The 22,190-nt window shown below is 38.4% G+C and overlaps 1 protein-coding gene across 2 annotated transcripts in view; it reads left to right on the top strand.

The window, feature by feature from the left end:
* The first annotated feature begins 3,423 nt into the window (after positions 1 to 3,423).
* Positions 3,424 to 22,190, top strand: part of LOC136769451 (cyclic nucleotide-gated channel beta-3) — a 34,042-nt gene continuing 15,275 nt past the window's right edge. For both annotated transcript variants that reach the window (XM_066723311.1, XM_066723312.1), the window contains exons 1-9: positions 3,424 to 3,609; positions 6,125 to 6,191; positions 10,863 to 10,950; positions 15,976 to 16,142; positions 16,664 to 16,900; positions 17,234 to 17,442; positions 18,684 to 18,734; positions 19,488 to 19,574; positions 21,295 to 21,359. In XM_066723311.1, the coding sequence (XP_066579408.1) occupies positions 3,496 to 3,609; positions 6,125 to 6,191; positions 10,863 to 10,950; positions 15,976 to 16,142; positions 16,664 to 16,900; positions 17,234 to 17,442; positions 18,684 to 18,734; positions 19,488 to 19,574; positions 21,295 to 21,359 (1,085 nt within the window). In that variant the 5' untranslated portion in view covers positions 3,424 to 3,495. The remainder of the gene's footprint in view (positions 3,610 to 6,124; positions 6,192 to 10,862; positions 10,951 to 15,975; positions 16,143 to 16,663; positions 16,901 to 17,233; positions 17,443 to 18,683; positions 18,735 to 19,487; positions 19,575 to 21,294; positions 21,360 to 22,190) is intronic.

Genomic DNA, 22,190 nt, shown 5'->3' with positions numbered 1-22,190 from the left:
CGCAAATGGAAGAAACACAAAATAACTGTCAGTCTCCCTCGGTCTGGGGCTCCATGCAAAATCTGACCTTGTGGAGTTTCAATGATCATGAGAATGGTGAGGAATCAGCCCAGAACTACACGGGAGGATCTTGTTAATGATCTCAAGGCAGCTGGGACCATAGTCACCAAGAAAACAATTGGTAACACACTATGCCGTGAAGGACTGAAATCCTGCAGCGCTGCAAGGTCCCCCTGCTCAAGAAAGCACATGTACAGGCCCGTCTGAAGATTGCCAGTGAACATCTGAATGATTCAGAGGAGAACTGGGTGAAAGTGTTGTGGTCAGATGAGACCAAAATCGAGCTCTTTGGCATCAACTCAACTCGCCGTGTTTGGAGGAGGAGGAATGACCCCAAGAACACCATCCCCACCATCAAACATGGAGGTGGAAACATTATGCTTTGGGGGTGTTTTTCTGCTAAGGGGACAGGACAACTGCACCGCATCAAAGGGACGATGGACGGGGCCATGTACCGTCAAATCTTGGGTGAGAACCTCCTTCCCTCAGCCAGGGCATTGAAAATGGGTCGTGGATGGGTATTCCAGCATGACATTGACCCAAAACACACAGCCAAGGCAACAAAGGAGTGGCTCAAGAAGAAGCACATTAAGGTCCTGGAGTGGCCTAGCCAGTCTCCACACCTTAATCCCATAGAAAATCTGTGGAGGGAGCTGAAGGTTCGAGTTGCCAAACATCAGCCTCGCAACCTTAATGACTTGGAGAGGATCTGCAAAGAGGAGTGGGACAAAATCCCTCCTGAGATGTGTGCAAACCTGGTGGCCAACTACAAGAAACGTCTGACCTCTGTGATTGCCAACAAGGGTTTTGCCACCAAGTAGTAAGTCGAAGGGGTCAAATACTTATTTCCCTCATTAACATGCAAATCAATTTATAACTTTTTTGAAATGCGTTTTTCTGGATTTTGTTGTTGTTATTCTGTCTCTCACTGTTAAAATACACCTACCATTAAAATTATAGACTGATCATTTCTTTGTCAGTAGGCAAATGTACAAAATCAACAGGGGATCAAATACTTTTTTCCCTCACTGTAAGTAGGTAACTAGTGTAAAATAGCATGACGCAGTGGGCTGGTTTTCCTCCTGTCCTCCCCAATGTTTTGAGTCACCAGCCGCCATTACATCACATATTTATTATTTTTAGCATGACAGCTGACTCTTCCTTGATAACATGGGTTATTAGCAAGTGTTACTCATATCTTGAACTTCGACAAATATTGAGTCTTAGGTAACTAGCCAGCGGCAATTTAAAGCAATTTTCTAGTAGTCTAGTTGACTATCTATGCATTATACATCCCCAGAGGCTAGGTACCTTAATAGTGCAGTATTAAAAGTGCAATACAAAAATAATGTTTACAGATTACAGTCTACTGCTGCATGCTTATATATATATACACTCTCCTAAAGGATTATTAGGAACACCATACTAATACTGTGTTTGACCCCCTTTCGCCTTCAGAACTGCCTTAATTCTACGTGGCATTGATTCAACAAGGTGCTGAAAGCATTCTTTAGAAATGTTGGCCCATATTGATAGGATAGCATCTTGCAGTTGATGGAGATTTGTGGGATGCACATCCAGGGCACGAAGCTCCCGTTCCACCACATCCCAAAGATGCTCTATTGGGTTGAGATCTGGTGACTGTGGGGGCCAGTTTAGTACAGTGAACTCATTGTCATGTTCAAGAAACCAATTTGAAATGATTGGACCTTTGTGACATGGTGCATTATCCTGCTGGAAGTAGCCATCAGAGGATGGGTACATGGTGGTCATAAAGGGATGGACATGGTCAGAAACAATGCTCAGGTAGGCCGTGGCATTTAAACGATGCCCAATTGGCACTAAGGGGCCTAAAGTGTGCCAAGAAAACATCCCCCACACCATTACACCACCACCACCACCAGCCTGCACAGTGGTAATAAGGCATGATGGATCCATGTTCTCATTCTGTTTACGCCAAATTCTGACTCTACCATCTGAATGTCTCAACAGAAATCGAGACTCATCAGACCAGGCAACATTTTTCCAGTTTTCAACTGTCCAATTTTGGTGAGCTTGTGCAAATTGTAGCCTCTTTTTCCTATTTGTAGTGGAGATGAGTGGTACCCGGTGGGGTCTTCTGCTGTTGTAGCCCATCCGCCTCAAGGTTGTACGTGTTGTGGCTTCACAAATGCTTTGCTGCATACCTCGGTTGTAACGAGTGGTTATTTCAGTCAAAGTTGCTCTTCTATCAGCTTGAATCAGTCGGCCCATTCTCCTCTGACCTCTAGCATCAACAAGGCATTTTCGCCCACAGGACTGCCGTATACTGGATGTTTTTCCCTTTTCACACCATTCTTTGTAAACCCTAGAAATGGTTGTGCGTGAAAATCCCAGTAACTGAGCAGATTGTGAAATACTCAGACCGGCCCATCTGGCACCAAAAACCATGCCACGCTCAAAATTGCTTAAATCACCTTTCTTTCCCATTCAAACATTCAGTTTGGAGTTCAGGAGATTGTCTTGACCAGGACCACACCCCTAAATGCATTGAAGCAACTGCCATGTGATTGGTTGGTTAGATAATTGCATTAATGAGAAATTGAACAGGTGTTCCTAATAATCCTTTAGGTGAGTAGTATATATATATAATTTATATTTAGTTTTTAAGGAATGTGTGTATTTGATCAATAATCTTTATTATCTTTCACAAATAATATGATACATTTTAGCAAAGAAATTGAAGTGTTTTATATAGTACCCATAGCAGGTGAAGGAACACAGGACTGTGAGAAGCTAAAAGGACACAGGCTGCTTGAGTTCAGCCACTGCAGCATTAATCTTCTTAGTTAGCACAGAAGATTTTGAAGTTCAATTAAGTAAGTGCTCTCTGTGCATGTGTGCCGCAAGATAACTGCAGTGCATAAGGCCAAGCAGAAACCTGCAATGTTCCATGTTCTGCATAAAAGGCTTTTATATAACGGTCAAGTATAAGGTTACATGAGAGCGGTACAATATTTTTTATTTTGTTCATGGTACTTAATTTTTTTTAATCGTTTTTCGTGTGGTAACAATAACATTTGAGCAAGAACAGACAAGCAAACAAAACAACCAAACCCTTTTCCTTCAGCACAGAAAAATAACCAAAGAAGACATGTGAATGAGAAGGCATGTTTTCTTATTTTTGAATTATATCACCAACATAGTAAAACCTCAAAAGAAACAGAGTAGAAATTCCCAAGTTAAAATGAAGGAGAAATAGAAAAAACGGAAAAAAAAATGAACTGAAATAGCTTTTACCTAAGTGGGTGTTGCTTGGAGGAATTAACGGGACTGAAAAGACTAATTGCATCAAGTGCTGGTGACAGTCAGTGGGGAGTTAAGGATAAATGTGAATGGGATTGTCTTTGTAAGTAAGGAGAGGAGGTGCTGTCACTCCTACCATTGCTCCCAATCATGTTCAGTAAACTAAAGTGGGGCCTTGGTAAAATACTTCCACAGCCAGATGATGGAAGAAAACCTGAGGATCCAACACCTCCAGCTGCAGAAGACCCCAAGCCAAAAGCACAGGTAAACCACATTCAGGCAATCGGTCTTCATTGCAGTTTCCCCTGCATTCCCCTCCATAGTCCTGTTGAGAGAGCTTATGGCAAAGCAGGGGACCTAAATTCTGTTTCTGGAGAGTTGTTTGTCTGGTTTTCATTCCAGCTGAGCATCTTGGTTTGTTGGATAATCTATAGAAGAATTTAATCAGTTAGAAATATATAACATTTCATTTGTTTCCTTTTTTTTGGTTCAAGGTGCATAAACTAAATAAGTATTTAATGTACGCATGTAATTAGCTAACCAGACCAGTTATATAAGTGGGAGATAGGAATTCTCTAAGAACAAGGAGTTTGAAATTCCTGTTAAAAGAAAACCAGACACAACTGAAATACATATTCCAAATTGAATGTGACACAAAAGGATATTGCATGGTTCTGTTTTTCTCTATTTATACCTGAGTCTTTCTTTACAGGGAATTAAAAGCTGAATACAGCATTATGCACTCTGATTAATAACGGCTCTGCCGTTACTTTCAAAACTTATAGATCTGCCGGGCAGATATCAGACTTTGCAGGCAATGGAAGAAACTGGGAGTGAATATATATTTCTTTTAAACCTCCCAGGATTTCAGAATTTACATTGGGGTCAGAAGGTGTGGATTAACAATTGTGGGTCTCGCTCTCCATGCTGGGTTCTTTTGATGAAATCGAGTTAACAGCACAATTCTTCAAGGCTATCTCTTTGTCCATTAGAATTACAAATTTCATTCTGCAGTCTTTCAGGATCTTCACATTTTGGGGGAAAAGTAGTTCCTCCTTGACCTCTTTGGAAAGACAATATAACATTTCATTCTACAAACTGCAGGGTTTAAGTTAAGCATCCTTTTGAAAGTTTAAATGTCAGTGACTATGCACTGTATGTCTCCAGAGTAATCATGTCTACATAAATGCATATTAGTGGACAGTACACACATTGATATATGTTTACCACTGCATGCATACATATGTAGACATATTACAATTGTAGCATTGTGTTAAAAATGCTATAAATGGTGTGTACTGTCCAATACATACATAGGGTTTTCAGTCTTGGTTCAGTTGACAAGCAAGCTTCTGTGCGTGTGTATGTGCGTGTGTGTGCGCGTGCGTGTGCGTGTGTGTGTGTGTGAGTGGGTGTGTGTGGGGGTGGATGTGCTGCATAGTAACCACTATTTTGTGTCAACAGACAGAAATTAAACTAAAATATGATGTTGCTGATCAGTATTTTTTGAAAATACAGTCCCTTAATATCAATCCTGATTAAGCGATTAAATGTTAAATCATTATTTTTACTTCTCTGTGCTATTACTACAGATGTCCTTGAATTACTGGCTACAACAGCTATAAAATGGATTCCTTTTTATCTACTTGCCCTGGAGCACAGACATACTGTATAAAAAGTAATTATAGACGTGGTCTGAATTAAATGATGCTGTTACTCAAGAGACTGTTATATCACATATATATGTGTGCTTTCTGCAATATATTTTCAACTTAGTAAGTTTCCTCAAGGGGAATATGATAGATAATGTTATTCTCATTTTTATATCACAGAAAAGAGGGCGTGCACTTGGCTGGTGCCCAGACTGAGACGTTGCCAGTGGTACAATATTACTTTATAGTAGTAAAATTTACAAACAAAGACAGCATTTTCTTCTGTAATATTTTTAATTAATTGATGATCACATTCTTCATCTCTTACCATAAAAAATAATTATAAGCATTGTATTTATTTTACACTCATTATCTTAGTGGACGCAGGCTGGACTGAATTATTTCAGAAGTACTTAATGGAGAACTTGAGTTGATTTCAAAAGCAGTAGTTCTTGAAACATGTCCATGAGTTACCTAAGTTTGTGTCTTCATAGTGTATTATTTTTTTTAGATTTAATAAGACACATTAGGCTCTCTTAATTGTATTACATTTGCTTTATTGGGGCTTAATAACAGCAAATTATTTATGATGTGCATATTCTTTTAATAACTTTGACTTTTATTTGTTAGGACTGCTCATAAGTACTGAATTACAGTAATTGAGTCTAGACGTGACTAAAGCATGTATTAATTTCTATGTCCCGAAAAAAAGAAACATTTCTTAATTTAGAGATAATTTGGAGCTGAAGGAATGAGGTTCTGGACACATTATTAATGCATGTATTAAAAGAGAAATGTTTTGTGCCAGTGTTTTGGGACTGAGGTTAAAGCCAACAACATTTAGGCCAGACAATGAATTACCAGTAAGTTTTGTTGGCCGTAATATAAAACAAATCTGTTTTATCAGAATCTAAGTACAGTTTTTGTTATACATTTTGTTGTATTTTTCATCTCAGAGAGGGACTGAGACAGGTTTCGCTATGGTGTCATAAGGATTCATGGATAAATACAGGATAAATGATATTGAACCTTGTGCTCTGATCTAAATTGATGAGACTGATGGTTAACTAGTTAAGTAAAAAGCAAACAGTGTGCACAGTATGAGACTATTTAATATTTTCCTATAGGAAGAAAAACCTAAAGAAAAAGAGAATGAGACAAAACAAGAGGCAAATGCACAACCACCCACCTCAGGTAAGACTGAGTGTTATTGTATAGTTATATTACTGTGTTATTAATAAAACCGATAGGTTATTATCATATCCCGGTTCCCTGAAAAAGAAAGTCAGCCATTACCTAATGGGAAGAGCCTTCTGACCTGCCAATCACTGAAATAATTTGATGTACCAAAGCTGCCCAATAGGAGGCCTGCTGGCAGGAGGAAGACCTGCCCCCGGCGTCTGTGAAAAGTCTCCTGACTGCAGCTCCCTGCCATTATGATAATGTAGACATGTGCGGGCACCCGAGGGGGGAGCCGAGGCGTAGATTGTTTTTCCGATTTCTCCACCAGGACAGTGCCTGCCAGCATGTTGAGGTCACTGTCAGTGGGTGGTGTTTGTGTTTCGCTGGGTGTAGCTTGTGGGCGTTTACCCAGCATTGCAGTGCATTTGCATAAGGCCCAGGGGGAGAATATTCGAGGCAGCTGCCATCAGCCCCAACAGTTTTTGAAATTTGACCAGCTGGAGAGTGGATGCACTTCTGAATGACGCCAGGCATTTCTCCAACAACTCAATTCTGTCTCTGGACAGGTAGGCAAGCAGTTTTTGGAGGGCATATCCATGGGTAATCATCATTTGCACCTGGGTCCTGGGTGCAGGCTTACCATTGGTCGACTCCAGTTGGACAATCCTGTGGCTGTGCAGGGGGCTGTTGGGTGTCTCCCTTGCCCTTAGGTTTCCAGCTGGAGAGTCTGTTCTTCCCTCTCACCTGTGGCTGGCTTCTGCGTCGCTGCTCAGGCTGTGAGCCACTGGACTGTTGTGGCTTGGGTTGAGGCTTCCCCTGCCTCGGCCACGGCCTGTTGGGCTGTTGGGAGCCCCAGAGGTGCTGCTGTGGCTGCCGTCTAGCCTGTTGGAGATCAGCGTATTTGGATGCTGTCTCCTTCTCCTTCGTCTTCGACGATCATTTGATGGAGAGTTCCACCGTCTCACTGAATGTCTGACCCTGGGTGATCATCGAGGAGGACAGACTTCTCCTTGTCCTGGAGCTTAGCTGCTTAGCAGCTCTGGCTGCTACCATGGCTGCAAGGGACCTCCCCATGACCTTTGCCCCTTCTCGTAGCAAGTCAGTCATATAGGCATTGACAAGCTCCATTTCCTCCACATCTGCCATAGACTGGCGCTCCCTCAGGCATCCCGTCAGGTGACCCACGTACAGGATCAGAATGGCCTTTATTGGCCCGGACCACTGAAGTCTCCACAGAATAAGCCTTCTACAGCATGGCGTCCGTTGTTCTGCATTGCTTATTAGGGAAAAGCGGGTCTTTGCCTAATAGCGCATTCGTCTGCACCATCCTGGACACCGAGTCCCTTATCAGTGGGAAAGATCCCAGTCCCTTCTTTTCCGTCCCCACCACTGCGTACATGGCACCCGCCTGCATAGAAGTTGCAGGACCAGATGCTGGCTGGCTCCACCTGGATTGTACAATTTCCACATAATCATCAAGAAGGGGAAGTGTCTCCGCAGGTTTAGCGGTTTTCTCCCTCACTAACCAGTTTTTTGTAACCTCCTCCTGGGGGCACCACTGGACATCCACTGCCATAGCCACCTTGAACTCCATGCTTGGCCCTTGAAAGTGTTCCGACACTGAACTTGCTGCCTTGGTCTCCGATCCGATATGTCCGAGCACCACGCCACATGGGACAGCGCTTCTTCCGGTGGTGGTGGTAGCGATGGTGGCAGCTGAGGGAGAAGGTGAATGTACTCTTCCGCCGGAAGTTGCGCCACCACGGTGTTTAGCATCTGCTGCTGGGAGTCCAGCCTATGCCTCGTGTCGCCGAACTGCCTAAGCAGTGGTGCAATCCCTTCTGTTTCCTGTCTCCTGTGGCATGGAGGAGTCTGCGGAGTGGAGTGTCTGGACAACCTGGAGCGGGACAGTCTCACTCTCGGGGACCTTCGTCTGGGGGCGTGCGCACTCCTTCTGGGAGAGCACCTGTGAGGAGGCGGAGAGGGGGAGATAGACTGCACCCTCGCTGGTGAAGCTCGTGAGAAAGATGAGCGCCGCATGTTCGGACTTCACGGAGAAACACTCGCAGGGGGTCTGCGCAGAACCGAGCAAACAGAAGAGTGGCGGGTGGAGCTTCTGCTGCGGCGGCTGGCTGACGGGGAGTTCCTGGCTCTGTTACAGCGCGTGGCCTCCGTAAAAACTGCTCCTCGCCCAGACAGTGCACGCATTGGTCATGTCCATCATCCAAGGGCAGCTTGCCCTGACGCCCAGAACAGCAGTGGAACACACCCTTCAGCTTCATCCCAGTTAGAAGAACCATCTCTAAGTCCCCTTCATCCAGACCCTTTAAGTAGATCGACAACTCTTGTGGCAGATGGACTTCACCAAACTCCTCAGCTCTGATACTGTCCCCCTCGATGTTTATGTCAAGGTTGTCGACGTCGAGGTCCGAGAGGTCGACACGGGCATCCAGAGGTCAAGAGGTCGATAGAGTGGCACGAAGGTCGACGGATGTGGTAGAGCGGTCGACAAAGTTGGTCGAGGTCGACAAGGGATGGACAAGGGGTGGAATTCCAGGATCGATGTTGACAGAGAGGTCGAGGGTTCAATAGATTTGGTTGATATCGACAGAAAGGTCAAGGGATCGACAAGGTTGGTCGAAGTCGAGGTCGACAAAGTTGGTTTGTCGAGCACCGTTCTCGACGTGTCAATTGAAATTGTGGTTTAAAGTCCGCCAACAGAGGTTGAGACAATCCGAAGGGATAGAGTGGGACGGTCAGCCAACCAGCCGCAGGAGGCTGCACCAGTGGAGTAGTCTTCCTCTTTCCTCTCCTTATGCCACTCGAATCTGTAAAAGAAGAATGACTGGTGCAACAGATCTCAGTGGAGGGAACGAGGCCAGCTCCGAATGAGACTCCCACAGCACACTTACCTCCAAAGAGAAGCAATAAGAATCTGAAGCTCCGAAGATGCAAAAAAATTGGAAATAACACTCCGTAGAGGATTAGCAAAAATTAAACTGAACTCCAAAGAGCAGGTGAGCACACTTCTCAAAACTTTAAGGCGATCGCAAGCGAAAATGCAATAAAGCACAATCACAGGCAGGTGAAAGAAGAAATGGCAGGGAACTGCAGTCAGGGAAAGACTTTTCAGAGATGCCGAGGGCGGGTCTTCCTCCTGTCAGCAGGGCCCCTATTGGGCAGCTTTGGTACATGTTTTCAATCATTGGCAGGTCAGAAGGCTCTTCCCATTAGGTAATGGCTGTCTTTCAATTTGAAAGGAATTTTTTATTTTAACCCATGAATACAAAATTTCCTATACAACAGTTTATAGCCACATTTATGAAAGTGAACGTGTAAAGGAGTTAATTAAATGTTATACAATTTGTTAAAAGAATAACTGCACAATATCCACATAAAACTTTAATGAAATAAATTAACAAATGTTTTTGTTATTGTTTTTTTAAGGTTTATTGTATTTTATAATGTTGAATGGTAGGCCTAATTCTGTGTTGATAATAAGATAATTTAACAGGAAAAACATCACTGTGCAGGAGAAAAGTTAAATTTCAAATGCAAACACTTTTACCTTGTAAATGTACAGCTTGGCCTCCTTACCAATTATTACCTTATTTGCACAGTATTAACACAGTATTGCATGTGTTTACAGGCTTACAGTATCATAATCCCAGCTGTGTGTGCCTTCCTTTTCTGTTCTTTTCTAGGGATGATTAGCTCATTTACCATATGTATATAAAAATAAGGAAAACATTGTAATTTATTTTGTGGTGCTTTTACTGACTGTTAAAACAAGGTTTTAAATGCATTAATTAACTTTTAATTAATTGTTAGTTAGTAGACAGTAAGCAATTTATTGCATGTGTTTTAGTGGCATCTAATAATGCTGAACACTTACTGGCAAAATAAATAAAATTCAGATACATTCCTTGTTTACCATAACCTTTAGTTTAAAAAAAAAATTAATCAAACCATAAATAGCTAAACCGAAATCATCATCATCTGCCAATAACAATAAAATGATTGATTAAAAATTAATACATGCACTTAACTGAAAAAAGTCCAAATGTGCTGGTTTTCTAGTTCAAATCACTCAGTCAAACCAATGCAGTTCAAATGGATATACCACAACCACTGTATCTTTCTTCATTTTTTGCTTTCCTCTATGAAAAAAATACAAGATTGGTTTAATATTTAAGAATTGAGTCTCCCTATGAGGGAAATGAACACAGAACGACTTATTGTACAACAAATAGAATGATCAGTGTTATATCATTGTGTGTATGTGTTGTGCCACATTACTTTGATAGAAAAGTGATATAATAATATTATGTTGTTATTTTTTATGATTATGAATTGTGTACTTATTTGTCAGTTCCTTATTTAATGTAATGCCTTGGGATACAAAAAGCAATCACTGTGCCTAATGGATTGTGACTTTGGTGTTTGGCAGAAAACATGTTCTATTACAATTTACTAAATATTTTCCTAATTACAATGGCAAATTGCCATAATCTTGATGTTGTGTCCTATAAAGCTGTCATTCTTTATGATACAATAAAGCATTGTATATAGTTGTGAGTGGTGGGAAAGAAATACTAAATATATGTAGCACCTCCGGTGTTGAAGGTTGGATGTGTTTTTCCTTTTTTTTGTGATACTTTACAACCCCTGCTCCAAATCCAGCTCACGATGCTGATCCCAACAAGGAGGCCCCCAAATCTGATGAGAAACCAGCTGAACCTGCCAACAACGAGCAAGGAGCTCCATCTGGGTAAGGGTGACCCTGGAAACTCATATAATACGAGTATTCAACTTAGAAGTTAGAAATATAAGTTAATAATGTATTTGTCCACTTCTTTATATATCCATCCAAACAAAAATACTAGCGTAAGCAGCTTACTGTAGAGATCCAGCACCATTGATGTAACTTGACTTGGTAAAGGTTTCTCCTTTGATTGGGAGATCTTCCCATTAACAGTAACGTCTAATTATGACATCTTGCAACTATAGTACCATCCAGCTAAGCCAAAGCCTCTGTGCAGATCTACTTATATTGCTTAACAATGACAGCACACAAGCTAATCTGTTTTTTTTTTTTGTTTTGTTACTATGTAAAATGTTTAGCATCATGGTTATTTTAACACAGACTTTTTAGACAGACTACACACAAATACTCTTTGCGCATCACATCACAGTTCAATGCCAGTAAAAGGATATAGGATTATTATTGTATTATTATGAATACTGCTATCAATTAAATGGATATCATCAAATTCCAATGTAGATCCAAGGAAGTCGACCTATGTGCTTTCTTCATACGTTTTCTTAATTTAATCTTAATACAGCATCAACTTTGCTTTCATGTGATCTGCACTCCAGCTAGGCAGTTCAAATAATTATTTGGCCTATGCCTTCTCCCAAAGACACATTAATTATTACACTGTCCAATTTCAGCACCATCTTTCCCACAAACCGCGGAGGCAGCAAGTAAATAAATGGTTTTGCATTGCAGAAATTATTGACAAGCACAATTAAGCCACAGCGCCATCCTACCTGCTGATTGTTAGGAAAGGCTGTTAACCACCCACTGCTGGGGAGAGTGCGGAGGAACCCTGCTGAGTTATATGAGAAATGAGTTGTAAGCAACATGAAGACAGCTACAGTTGATCAGTAATGTCAATCACAAATCACACAGCATGGGTGAGAAAAGTTACACTGAAAATGGGAAATCTGCGTCTGAGTTTGAGATTGAAGATATTTGTCTGTGTCCCGGTATATTGTGTGTACAGATAATGACAACAGACTGAATACAATGGTTGATGCTCTTCCCCACTGTGCTCCAAGCTTTGTTCTACACTTATGATGTACTTTAAATTGGACAGTATTTCAGATCTTAATCAATTTCAGAGTTAGTAGTGGGTTGATGATGCTGATAGATGGATGTTGAAAGTCACTCTGATTATACCACATAGGGATACATGCATGGAAAAGGACATCTATCTTGTGCATGGAATGTATGATCATCTGGAGATGAAAAGTAGAGCAAAGATGTTCTGCAAGAGCCATATTTAACTTCTTTTGGTTTGGAAAGTCACAGTGATTTATTTTAAGCCACCTTGTTAGTCATACCTTAAAAGTCCTGATTCCTGTCAGAGGCTGGAGCAGGTGAGGTCCTGTGACTCCAAAAGGAGCTGAAAGGAGATTAGGGGATTTGCTGTATTTGTGACTTAAGAGGATCATTGGAGCTACTGCAGCTGAAGCAATAAAACGACAACAGGGAGAAAATGAGTTTCACCCCAGAATGAGTTTAAACTGTCATGCCATATGAGTTTGCATTATTTCATCATTTACCTTGTACTAGTAAACTCTCTCATAACTACTTTGTCCAGGTGTAATGATCTGCTGTAAAGGACTATGATTGTTAATTATACGACAGACTGGATTATCTAAGAAAGTGTCTATGTCTCTGAGCTGAGAATAGATCCAACTAAACTAAATTTGAACAATTCTAAGAACGTGATTCATCTAAATACCTTGAAGTCTGCCCAATATGTTGTGATAGCATGCAGCAGACTGCATTGAATAATTATAGATAGTTGTAGCTGTAAAGAAGGGTAATGTAGTGACAAAAACACATTCACCATAATCATTAAATAGCATCGTTATCTGTTATAATCAGGTGGTAACATATCGTTGCTTATACATCATTTCCACAGTTTTAATCTTAAACTTGAAAAACAGAGGAGTGGACGTTCTGTTTGAACAGCAGCAACTTAGTAAGCTACAGGATTTGGGCCATCTATCATTGGTAACTGTTAATGTAGAATCCAGGCACAGTACAGGCACATTTTTGTCTTCATAACATTTCACATTTGGCTACATTTCTGGGGCTTTACTCTAAATATAGTTTATTTGTGACAGACCTTTGGGTATCAGTGGATGTCTCACTGCAATATACAATGTACAAGTTAGCCAAATTTCCTATGTATGTATGTATGTATATATGTATTTATTTATGTATTGGCAGACACCCTTATCCAGGGCAAATTATGGTTTACACAATAACAAATTATATTAAGCTTTTGGTGTTGGTTAGGGATATTCTACCACAAGTAAAGGTTTCACACATCACTGAATATTGGAATTCACAATACATTTATACTGTACATCCTACTTAAAGTGGAACTGACAATAGTGATAAATACAGTCATGCAACAGTCTGAAGCAGACCAGGAGAACTTCTTTTCTCATTTCATTTTGATATATATTAATCTGATATATTGTGTGCTTGCTTGTCTAGTTGGGTTTCCATCGTCCTCGTGTGACCCCCTGTCTTCCTTGTAAAAATAATACATTTTTTACAGAGACATAAAGCAAAAGACAATCTTCAGAATCTTGCCAAAGCCAGTACTAATACTTGATTTATTACAATGTCTTTATATTTATAGTATGTTTTAATATATGATATATTAAGTGTTTATTATAGCTAAACATATTGAATTGCAGGTAGAATTAATCATTATAGTGTTGCTATATCTGTGATTGTGAATTCCTCTCAAGCATTCTGAATGTAGAAAGACAACAAGAATGTAAAAGCAAATAAATATTAATAATTCCCTTCCCTGACTTGAAGTCCCTTTCAAACATTATTTTTTAAATACTGTGCTTTCCGCTATGATGATTTGTTCTGTTGTATGCCTCTTGGGTAGGGGGAATGCCCTTTCTGTTCTGTCAAAAATATTATTTGTTTTCATAAAGCACCATACATAGATGCAGTCTGCTTCTTCTCTGTTAATACTGCACAAAACATAGACTTGGACTTCAGATGTAGTATCATCTGCTTTCCAGTTTCAGTAATAGGTTCTTATTTTCCCTTTGGGCAAACTAAACACTAAATTCATTATCAGGGAAGTTTTCCCACAGAAGGAAGAAGACCCATAATGTCTTGTTGTGTACCATTTAATTTTGCATTCTGCATTATTATTAGTTGTCTCCTTCAACATTGAATTGTACAAAAACAGATCCATCAAAACATCCAGCACTGATACACTTCCTCACTTTATTCCCCTCACTGAGTTTTTAAAGGATATTTCCAGTTAACATTAATGATTTGGGATATTATAGGAGAGAGCCAATTATCTGAACTATCAAAGAAATCAAACTGAAATCTGTTTGGTAAAATTTAAATGATTTGATCGAGAACTTAAAGAATGAGGTTCCTGATTGACTGCCGTAATTACAGAATATTTGTGGTTTAAAATAATTTCAAGTTGGTTGACCTGGAAACTAGAAAAGCAATACAAAATAACACTTAACTAAATTAGTTCCTCAGTTGCTGTATATTAGTCATTAAAAGTAGGTTGTTGATTTTTCATCTCTTGGTAAACATTCTATTTTTATTTTTGTTTCTATCTTTAGTTTGTTCCTCTTTCAATGTGTCTGGCCCCATTGCAATTTTAATATTTTCACTTTTTCAATGACATCGCAAACTTTTGTTTGTTCCTGGTTCCATTCAGTATTTTTTTGGTCTCTTCCTGTTATTCCAAGCATATATCTTTCCATGATTTGTGTCGTTTTCAGTTTCTGTATATGTTTTGCATTTAGTGAACAGGTTTCAGAGCCATAACTGAGCAGTGGTATTATACATCAATCAGATAGTTTTCTCTTCAGTCAAATGCATTGCCAAATGATTGTGTAGCATTTTTCCTTACAAATGTTCCAAATTCACTTTCTACCATAATATCTCCATCTGCATTGATTTGTAGTCCAAGGTAGACATAACTTTTTACTTCTTCAAGTAAATGTTGTTGTGCTTCATTCTTCTTTATTTTAGCAAAGCTGTTGAACATTACTTTAGTGTTACTCAATTTCATATTCCGTTTGTCTTCCATCACCATGGAGAAAGGCATAAATCAAGCAATGGTACAACAAAGTAGCTAAAGACCTAAATATACCAGTTACCACTACTAGGGTTATGAAGTTCAAAACCAGTGAAACAGTGGTAAACCTGCCGAGTAAAGACCCAAGTGCATCTCGCCCCTACACATAGTGAAGAAGATGGTTCGGTGGGCAAAGAAAAATTCAAGGGCCACAGTTGAAGAATTTCAGAACGTGGTTGTATCCTGGAGTCATCAAGTCTCCAAATCTACAATTAGAAGCCTGTGGTTTGAATTGAAGAGGGCAGTCCATCAGCGCAGACCAAAGGATATCAAGGATGTTGAAACATTCTGTATGGAGGAATGGTCTAACATCCCTTCCACTGTGTTCTCCAATCTCATAAACAATTATAGACAAAGGCTTAGTGCTGTTATCCTTGCAAGGGGACGGTGCACAAAGTACTAAAAATAAGTGTGCCCATCATTGTGTGACCCTTAATTTTGGGGGGAAATAAATATAATTTTGGTTGATTCCCTTGAATTATGAGTACAACATATTCCACATGCTGGAAAACTACACTATAGCTCATTACCTGTGTTGTTTATTTTATATAGCCTGTTTTGCTCATCTTTATCAAGGGTGCCAATAATTTTGGAGGTAACAGAATATAATCAGAAGCAGCAGCCTTTATTGATCCACGGCTGGATGAAGGCCTCCCCTAGATGCCGTGTATTTCAATAAATAAATAACCAAGCAGCCAAAACAAGCTGACAAAATACTATATTGAAGAATAAAGGGATATATAACATGATTCGGTCACTAATAGGTGGAGAAAATAGATATGATTGTATGCCTTATAATATTCAAGATAGCTACAGCAGATCCTTGATTTTTCTTTTTGTCATTTTCTTATATTTAGCCCAGAAGATGCTGCCCCTGCCCCAGCTCCAGCTCCTATCATCATCAATACGTTCTCAGACACCCAACTGCGCATGCTGGTCCAGCGCCTCAGGCAAAGGACAGCTCAGTTCAGAGAGAAACTTATAGATAAAGATGCCTCTTCTCCTGAACCCAGTCCACCTACTAGTAAGCCTCCTTCATATTACATTCTGTATAAGGGGTTGTATTTGCCAAGCTATTACATCTATGGAAATGCAGCTGCACGTGATGTGCACACAAATATTTTTCTGCCATGACTTTTTTTTTCTGACAGGATTTGGATATGTATATATGTTTATATGTAGTAGTTATACCTATATGTTTGCACCAATTGAAAACTTTGATTCACCTGCCAGACATAAATTATTATTCCAATATTTGGTTGTGCCTTTTTGGTTGACATGTTTTGTTTTTGTTTATTTGTTATTTATTTGTTTGTTGGTTGGTTTGTTTATTGGCAGGCACCATTATCCAGTTTACACAAGAAACATTTGAAGGCATTAATAAACAGCAGTAATACAATCAGTACAAAATACATTTGAAAGCAGTACAAAAGTGCAGTAGTACAATCAATACAATTACATTAAGCTAGATATGTGAGATGTCATGTCTTTCTGTAGCAACACATTTTAATGTGATATTTTACCTGTTTTTTTATAAATCTTTAGCTCCCATCAAAAAGCCCCCAGAGAAAAAAGAAGAGAAAAAAGAAGAGAAAAAAGAAGAGAAGAAAGATGAGAAGAAAGATGAGAAGAAGGATGAGAAGAAAGATGATGCCAAAGTGGAAGAAGTCAAACCAGAGGAAGAACACTATTGCAATATGCTCTGCTGTAAATTTAAAACCAAGCCACTGAAGGACAAATTTAAGCAATACCAGCTGCCAGACAGTTTAGATGAATTTACAGGTAAATATTACACCACATTGAAATGTATGGGCCTAACACAGAGCCTGGATCAATACATTTGTCTTTTCTGTACTGTTTTAAATTCTATCCCCAATGTGTCTCTCTGTCAGTCAGCATGTCCATTTCTATAAATACTGTATGTGGTATTGTTTCCACAGCTGTTGTAAAATTCCACACATAGATTTTTGTTTGTGTTGTTCAGTTTGCATTTTTAAAAAAGTGGTGTAAAGAAATACATTTATTATTATTATTATTAGTGATTGAGTTATTGATGTATGAGAATGGTAAGATCCTTTACGATTTTATTGTAAAACTGACTTGACCTGTTCTCAGACCGCAGGTATATCTTTTGGCTGTTCGTGGTGACACTGGCATTCAACTACAACTGCTGGTTTGTTCCGATCCGCATGGTCTTCCCCTACCACACGGACAGAAGCATCCCCATCTGGATCTTCTTTGATTTACTTGCTGACGTCATTTACATTGTGGATATCCTGGTGTTTCAGACTCGCTTGCAATTCATCCGAGGTGGTGATATCATTGTAAGTCAAAATCAGCATTAATAGCATGTTATTTGTAAAAATGCTCTACAATATACCATTTTGTACATGGAGTTTTCTTGTGTATGTTGGGCTGACCTGGGAAATGTACATATAATACAACTCCAAAAGAACCAGACCAAACAATTTCTCTGAAAAGAACATCTCAGCAATCTCAAAAGATAAATAAATTTAGGCTGGCATTTTACTGCAAACGTTTCTGATCCTCCCCCCCTCCCCAATTTTGTAAGCAATTAAAGCTACACATGATTTAGAAATACTGTCAAACAACATTAGGACTGTTTTGCCATCTTTTTTGTTTATTCTTTGTCTCCATATATATGCTGACAGTCCTTTATGTATTCTCTCTGTGGAATTGTTATTCTGTTTTTATGGAAATAAATTAGGTTTAGTCTAGCTGTGTGTTCAGGGTCATTACCATGACGAGGAATAAACATTTCACTTGCATATTGGCTTTCTGAGCACATTACATGATGTGGAAGAATGGAAAGAAATTGCACCAGCAAAATCAAACAAACAACAAAGAAAAACAACACAGAAAACATTGCCTCCTTGTTTTAATTTAGATTCAATGCAAACATTTGACAAATATGTATCTAATTTTCTTCTGACACATTCTTCTGAGATGAGCAATTTCGATGTACTTCTTATATCCATAACACACTATTCCAGGGTTATTTAATGGCCATTCTTGGATATTTTTTAAATTCCATAACTACCTGTTTTTCTGTGTCTGTTGATTGTAGTCTGAACTCCATAGTACAGAAGATTAACTATTAATTATTGTTCTCTTCCTTCTGATTGATTGTTATGCATAGACGATGATCATATTTTATTTCCTTCTTTGTCATTTCACTTACCATGTCATTTTATAGTTTTATTTTAGTATTTGTGTTAAAACTAACTAGGAACAGTTATTTAGTCTTTAGCTTTTCACTGGTTTGTCTGAGAGGGAAATGCATATTATAAAAGTAACTGAAGTAATATGCCAATGAAATTACCTATAATTAAGCTAATTTTTCAAGTTAATATTGTATTGCTTATACATATAACCATATAAAGTACTTTTTTTATGGATGTTAAGGAAATTTAACTTAATTAAATGTTATACATTACACAAACAGCATTCCATATATTCTATCTTAGGGCTCTGCTGAATGTATCCTTAATATTTTGTCAGTACTAATGTTTAATCTTTGTGTTGGGGTTTATTTGTCTTCCAGTACGATAAAGAAGAAATTAAGAAGCATTACAGATCATCTCTTAAATTTACGGTAAGAATCTTGAACAATTTCTATGTCTATTTACTGTAATGTAAAATTGCCCTGTTCTCATTGTGTTTAAAAAGAGCCTTCTCAAAGAGCCATACAGTTTATGAAGACAAAGCTGAGCTGTTCATAAACTATTTTTATCCCTTAGTACAATTGTTGAAATTAAAGGACCTACAAGTGTACAATTAGAAGAATCTGATTTGTCGTTTGACCTTGATGTTTTCATAAACTCGTAAGCATGAAGATCTCATGTTGTTTTTCATTTCCAATCTAGCTCTCCATATTTAAATACATTTAGAAATCTACGATTGCATACCTCCCACTTGTCCCTTTTCGTATATGAAATCCACTCAAATTACATCGTTTCATGATGCATATGCAGAACTGAGAAACAAACCTGACTGTGTGTTTCTTTGGAAAAATACTGAATTACCAAATGTTTTTTTTTAATTTTTTTTATATTTTAATTTCCTAGAGTAAGTGTGCATACAATGAGATATGAATACACCTCACTTTAAAGTTGGGTAAATGTTTCCATTTATGCAGTGAAGTTATACTGGCCTTCAATTCCATTCACTTCATTCTCTATCATTATTTACCTCTATCATTTACAAAAATAAAAAAAGTGGATCATATAAAAGATCCAAAGGGTGTGATATTGAGGCTGTGTTCATGTTTTTGTCTGTGTGTGTGTGTGTGTGTGTTTATAGACATGTGTATATAAATACATATTCAGTTTTTTTTTTCTTCACACAGAATGATATTCTCAGTGTCCTGCCATTTGACTTACTATACCTAAAATTTGGATTTAAATCGGTGTTTCGAGTAAATCGCTTCTTAAAGGTAATTATAATTATTTTTCTCAGAAAAATCAGAAATGGTAACATTACTTGTAATATTAATCATACCATGTTAAACCTTAAACCTAAAAAATGTTTAAACAGAGTATGCATTAAAATTAACTGGTTCTTATTTATATAATATTAAGTGAGTCATTATCATAAAAATGTTTTAGTTAAAATAACATTTTGAGCCAGATTAGTTGATACTTATACCGACACAACATTGTGGTCATAAAGGTTATATTCCATATAACAAATTGTGTATGATTTTTATTTTCATATAATATTATGGTTTTATGCCTCTTTATGTGTTATTATAGTGTATAAGTACAATACTTACCACTCTTTCAGATCTATGCTATCATATAAGCATATTTGAAAATGTTTAAATTTTAAACTTACCCAATATGTCAAGCTTCAACATGCATGTTCTCTCTGTTAATCCAGATGTGTCATGTCATAACCCTGGATAGCAGAAAAAACACGGAATCACCAGATTTGACCCCCCAAAGTCAATCCGCAGGGACATTGTCTGTGGAATAAACAATCACACATTTTAAAAAATGATTTCCAACATGTATATAATTTGCCTATACTGTTTTTATTTATTAATTGGCTAATGCACAGTAATGTATGTTACAATGTGCATGTGTATTTGCAAGATAAATACTAACTTTCTCATTCCAGTACAATCTGCAGGAAGTATAGTCAGTTTTTTTTTGGTTTTTTTTGGCTTTTACAATAACAAGAGGCATTTAAAATAAATACTGTCCCAACACTCCAGCCTGAGGTGGCTGAGCAAAGCTACTGATTTGATTAGGAGATAATTTGCCTTTCTTTATTTATATGTTGGTTTGTTTATTTTTTTATTTTTTTATCAGAGGCCCATTCCCAGGGCGACTTACAGTTGACACAAAATACACTGCTCAAAAGATTTACATAATGCAGTAAAGTACAATAAATGTAAAATACAATATAAAGCAATATAGAGTAAAGGTCCAAGTTAACTAAAACCAAGTACAAAATACCTCCTTTATGCATGCAATGGGTAGATCAGGCATTATTATCACTATTAGCTTTAGAGTGAGTTTATAATCATAATGTATTAATATTTAGGAGCAGCCACTTTATCATAATGGAAAACAAATGAAGAAGATGAATAGAATGCAGTATGAGCCTTTACACGATGTACTTACGGCAGTGGTGTAAATAATGCCTGATTAAAATGATAATGTCTTCTAGTTTAAAGACTGCTTTAAAATCAATTAATGTCTCAAAGTGTCACATGGTCACAGGACCACTGAATGTAATTATCGCATACTCATGTACAGCACATGTAGTCTTTTCTGCTATCCAGTAAGTGTTGAAACTTCATATCCTGAAACACAGAAGTGTTGGGAGTATTTGGGAGTATTTACAGTAGCCATGCTTGTGATGAAGGTTACACTTAAGTCCTAAAAGTCATGAAAATGATGGAATTGAACAGAAAAATCACAGATACTTTACTTATACACTCCTACTAACACATGGGTCTATATAAACCAAGCATTGACTGCAATGGTTTCCCTTTAAGTACCTTTAACTTTTCAGATTAGATACATTTTACTTTAACTTTTTGAAGAAATTATACTTTTACTCCTGTGATACTTCGGATTTTTTTTCCTTCATTGCATAAATGAAACTGCAAACAGAACATTGAACATGTTTCCTTTTTTTTTTAGCATGAGTCATTCTTTGACTTCAATGATCGGCTGGAAAGTATAATGTCCAAAGCCTATATTTACAGGTATGTGAACAAGGACAGCCTTGCATTCTGTGTGATACCTCTAGGTTCAATGTCAGAACTGTAAATTGTAATGGTAATATATATATATACAGTGAGGGAAAAAAGTATTTGATCCCCTGCTGATTTTGTGTGTTTGCCCACTGACAAAGAAATGATCAGTCTATACTTTTAATGGTAGGTGTATTTTAACAGTGAGAGACAGAATAACAACAAAAAAATCGATTTCAAAAAAGTTATAAATTGATTTGCATGTTAATGAGGGAAATAAGTATTTGACCCCTTCGACTTACTACTTGGTGGCAAAACCCTTGTTGGCAATCACAGAGGTCAGACGTTTCTTGTAGTTGGCCACCAGGTTTGCACACATCTCAGGAGGGATTTTGTCCCACTCCTCTTTGCAGATCCTCTCCAAGTCATTAAGGTTTCGAGGTTGACGTTTGGCAACTCGAACCTTCAGCTCCCTCCACAGATTTTCTATGGGATTAAGGTCTGGAGACTGGCTAGGCCACTCCAGGACCTTAATGTGCTTCTTCTTGAGCCACTCCTTTGTTGCCCTGGCTGTGTGTTTTGGGTCATTGTCATGCTGGAATACCCATCCACGACCCATTTTCAATGCCCTGGCTGAGGGAAGGAGGTTCTCACTCAAGATTTGACGGTACATGACGGTACAACACTTTCACCCAGTTCTCCTCTGAATCATTCAGATGTTCATTGGCAAACTTCAGACGGGCCTGTACATGTGCTTTCTTGAGCAGGGGGACCTTGCGGGCGCTGCAGGATTTCAGTCCTTCACGGCGTAGTGTGTTACCAATTGTTTTCTTGGTGACTATG

Source organism: Amia ocellicauda, chromosome 2 (genome assembly GCF_036373705.1).
Source record: "Amia ocellicauda isolate fAmiCal2 chromosome 2, fAmiCal2.hap1, whole genome shotgun sequence".
Lineage (NCBI taxonomy): Eukaryota > Metazoa > Chordata > Actinopteri > Amiiformes > Amiidae > Amia > Amia ocellicauda.
The sequence above is the reverse complement of the archived record's forward strand: the minus strand, read 5'-3'. Positions and strand labels throughout refer to the sequence as shown.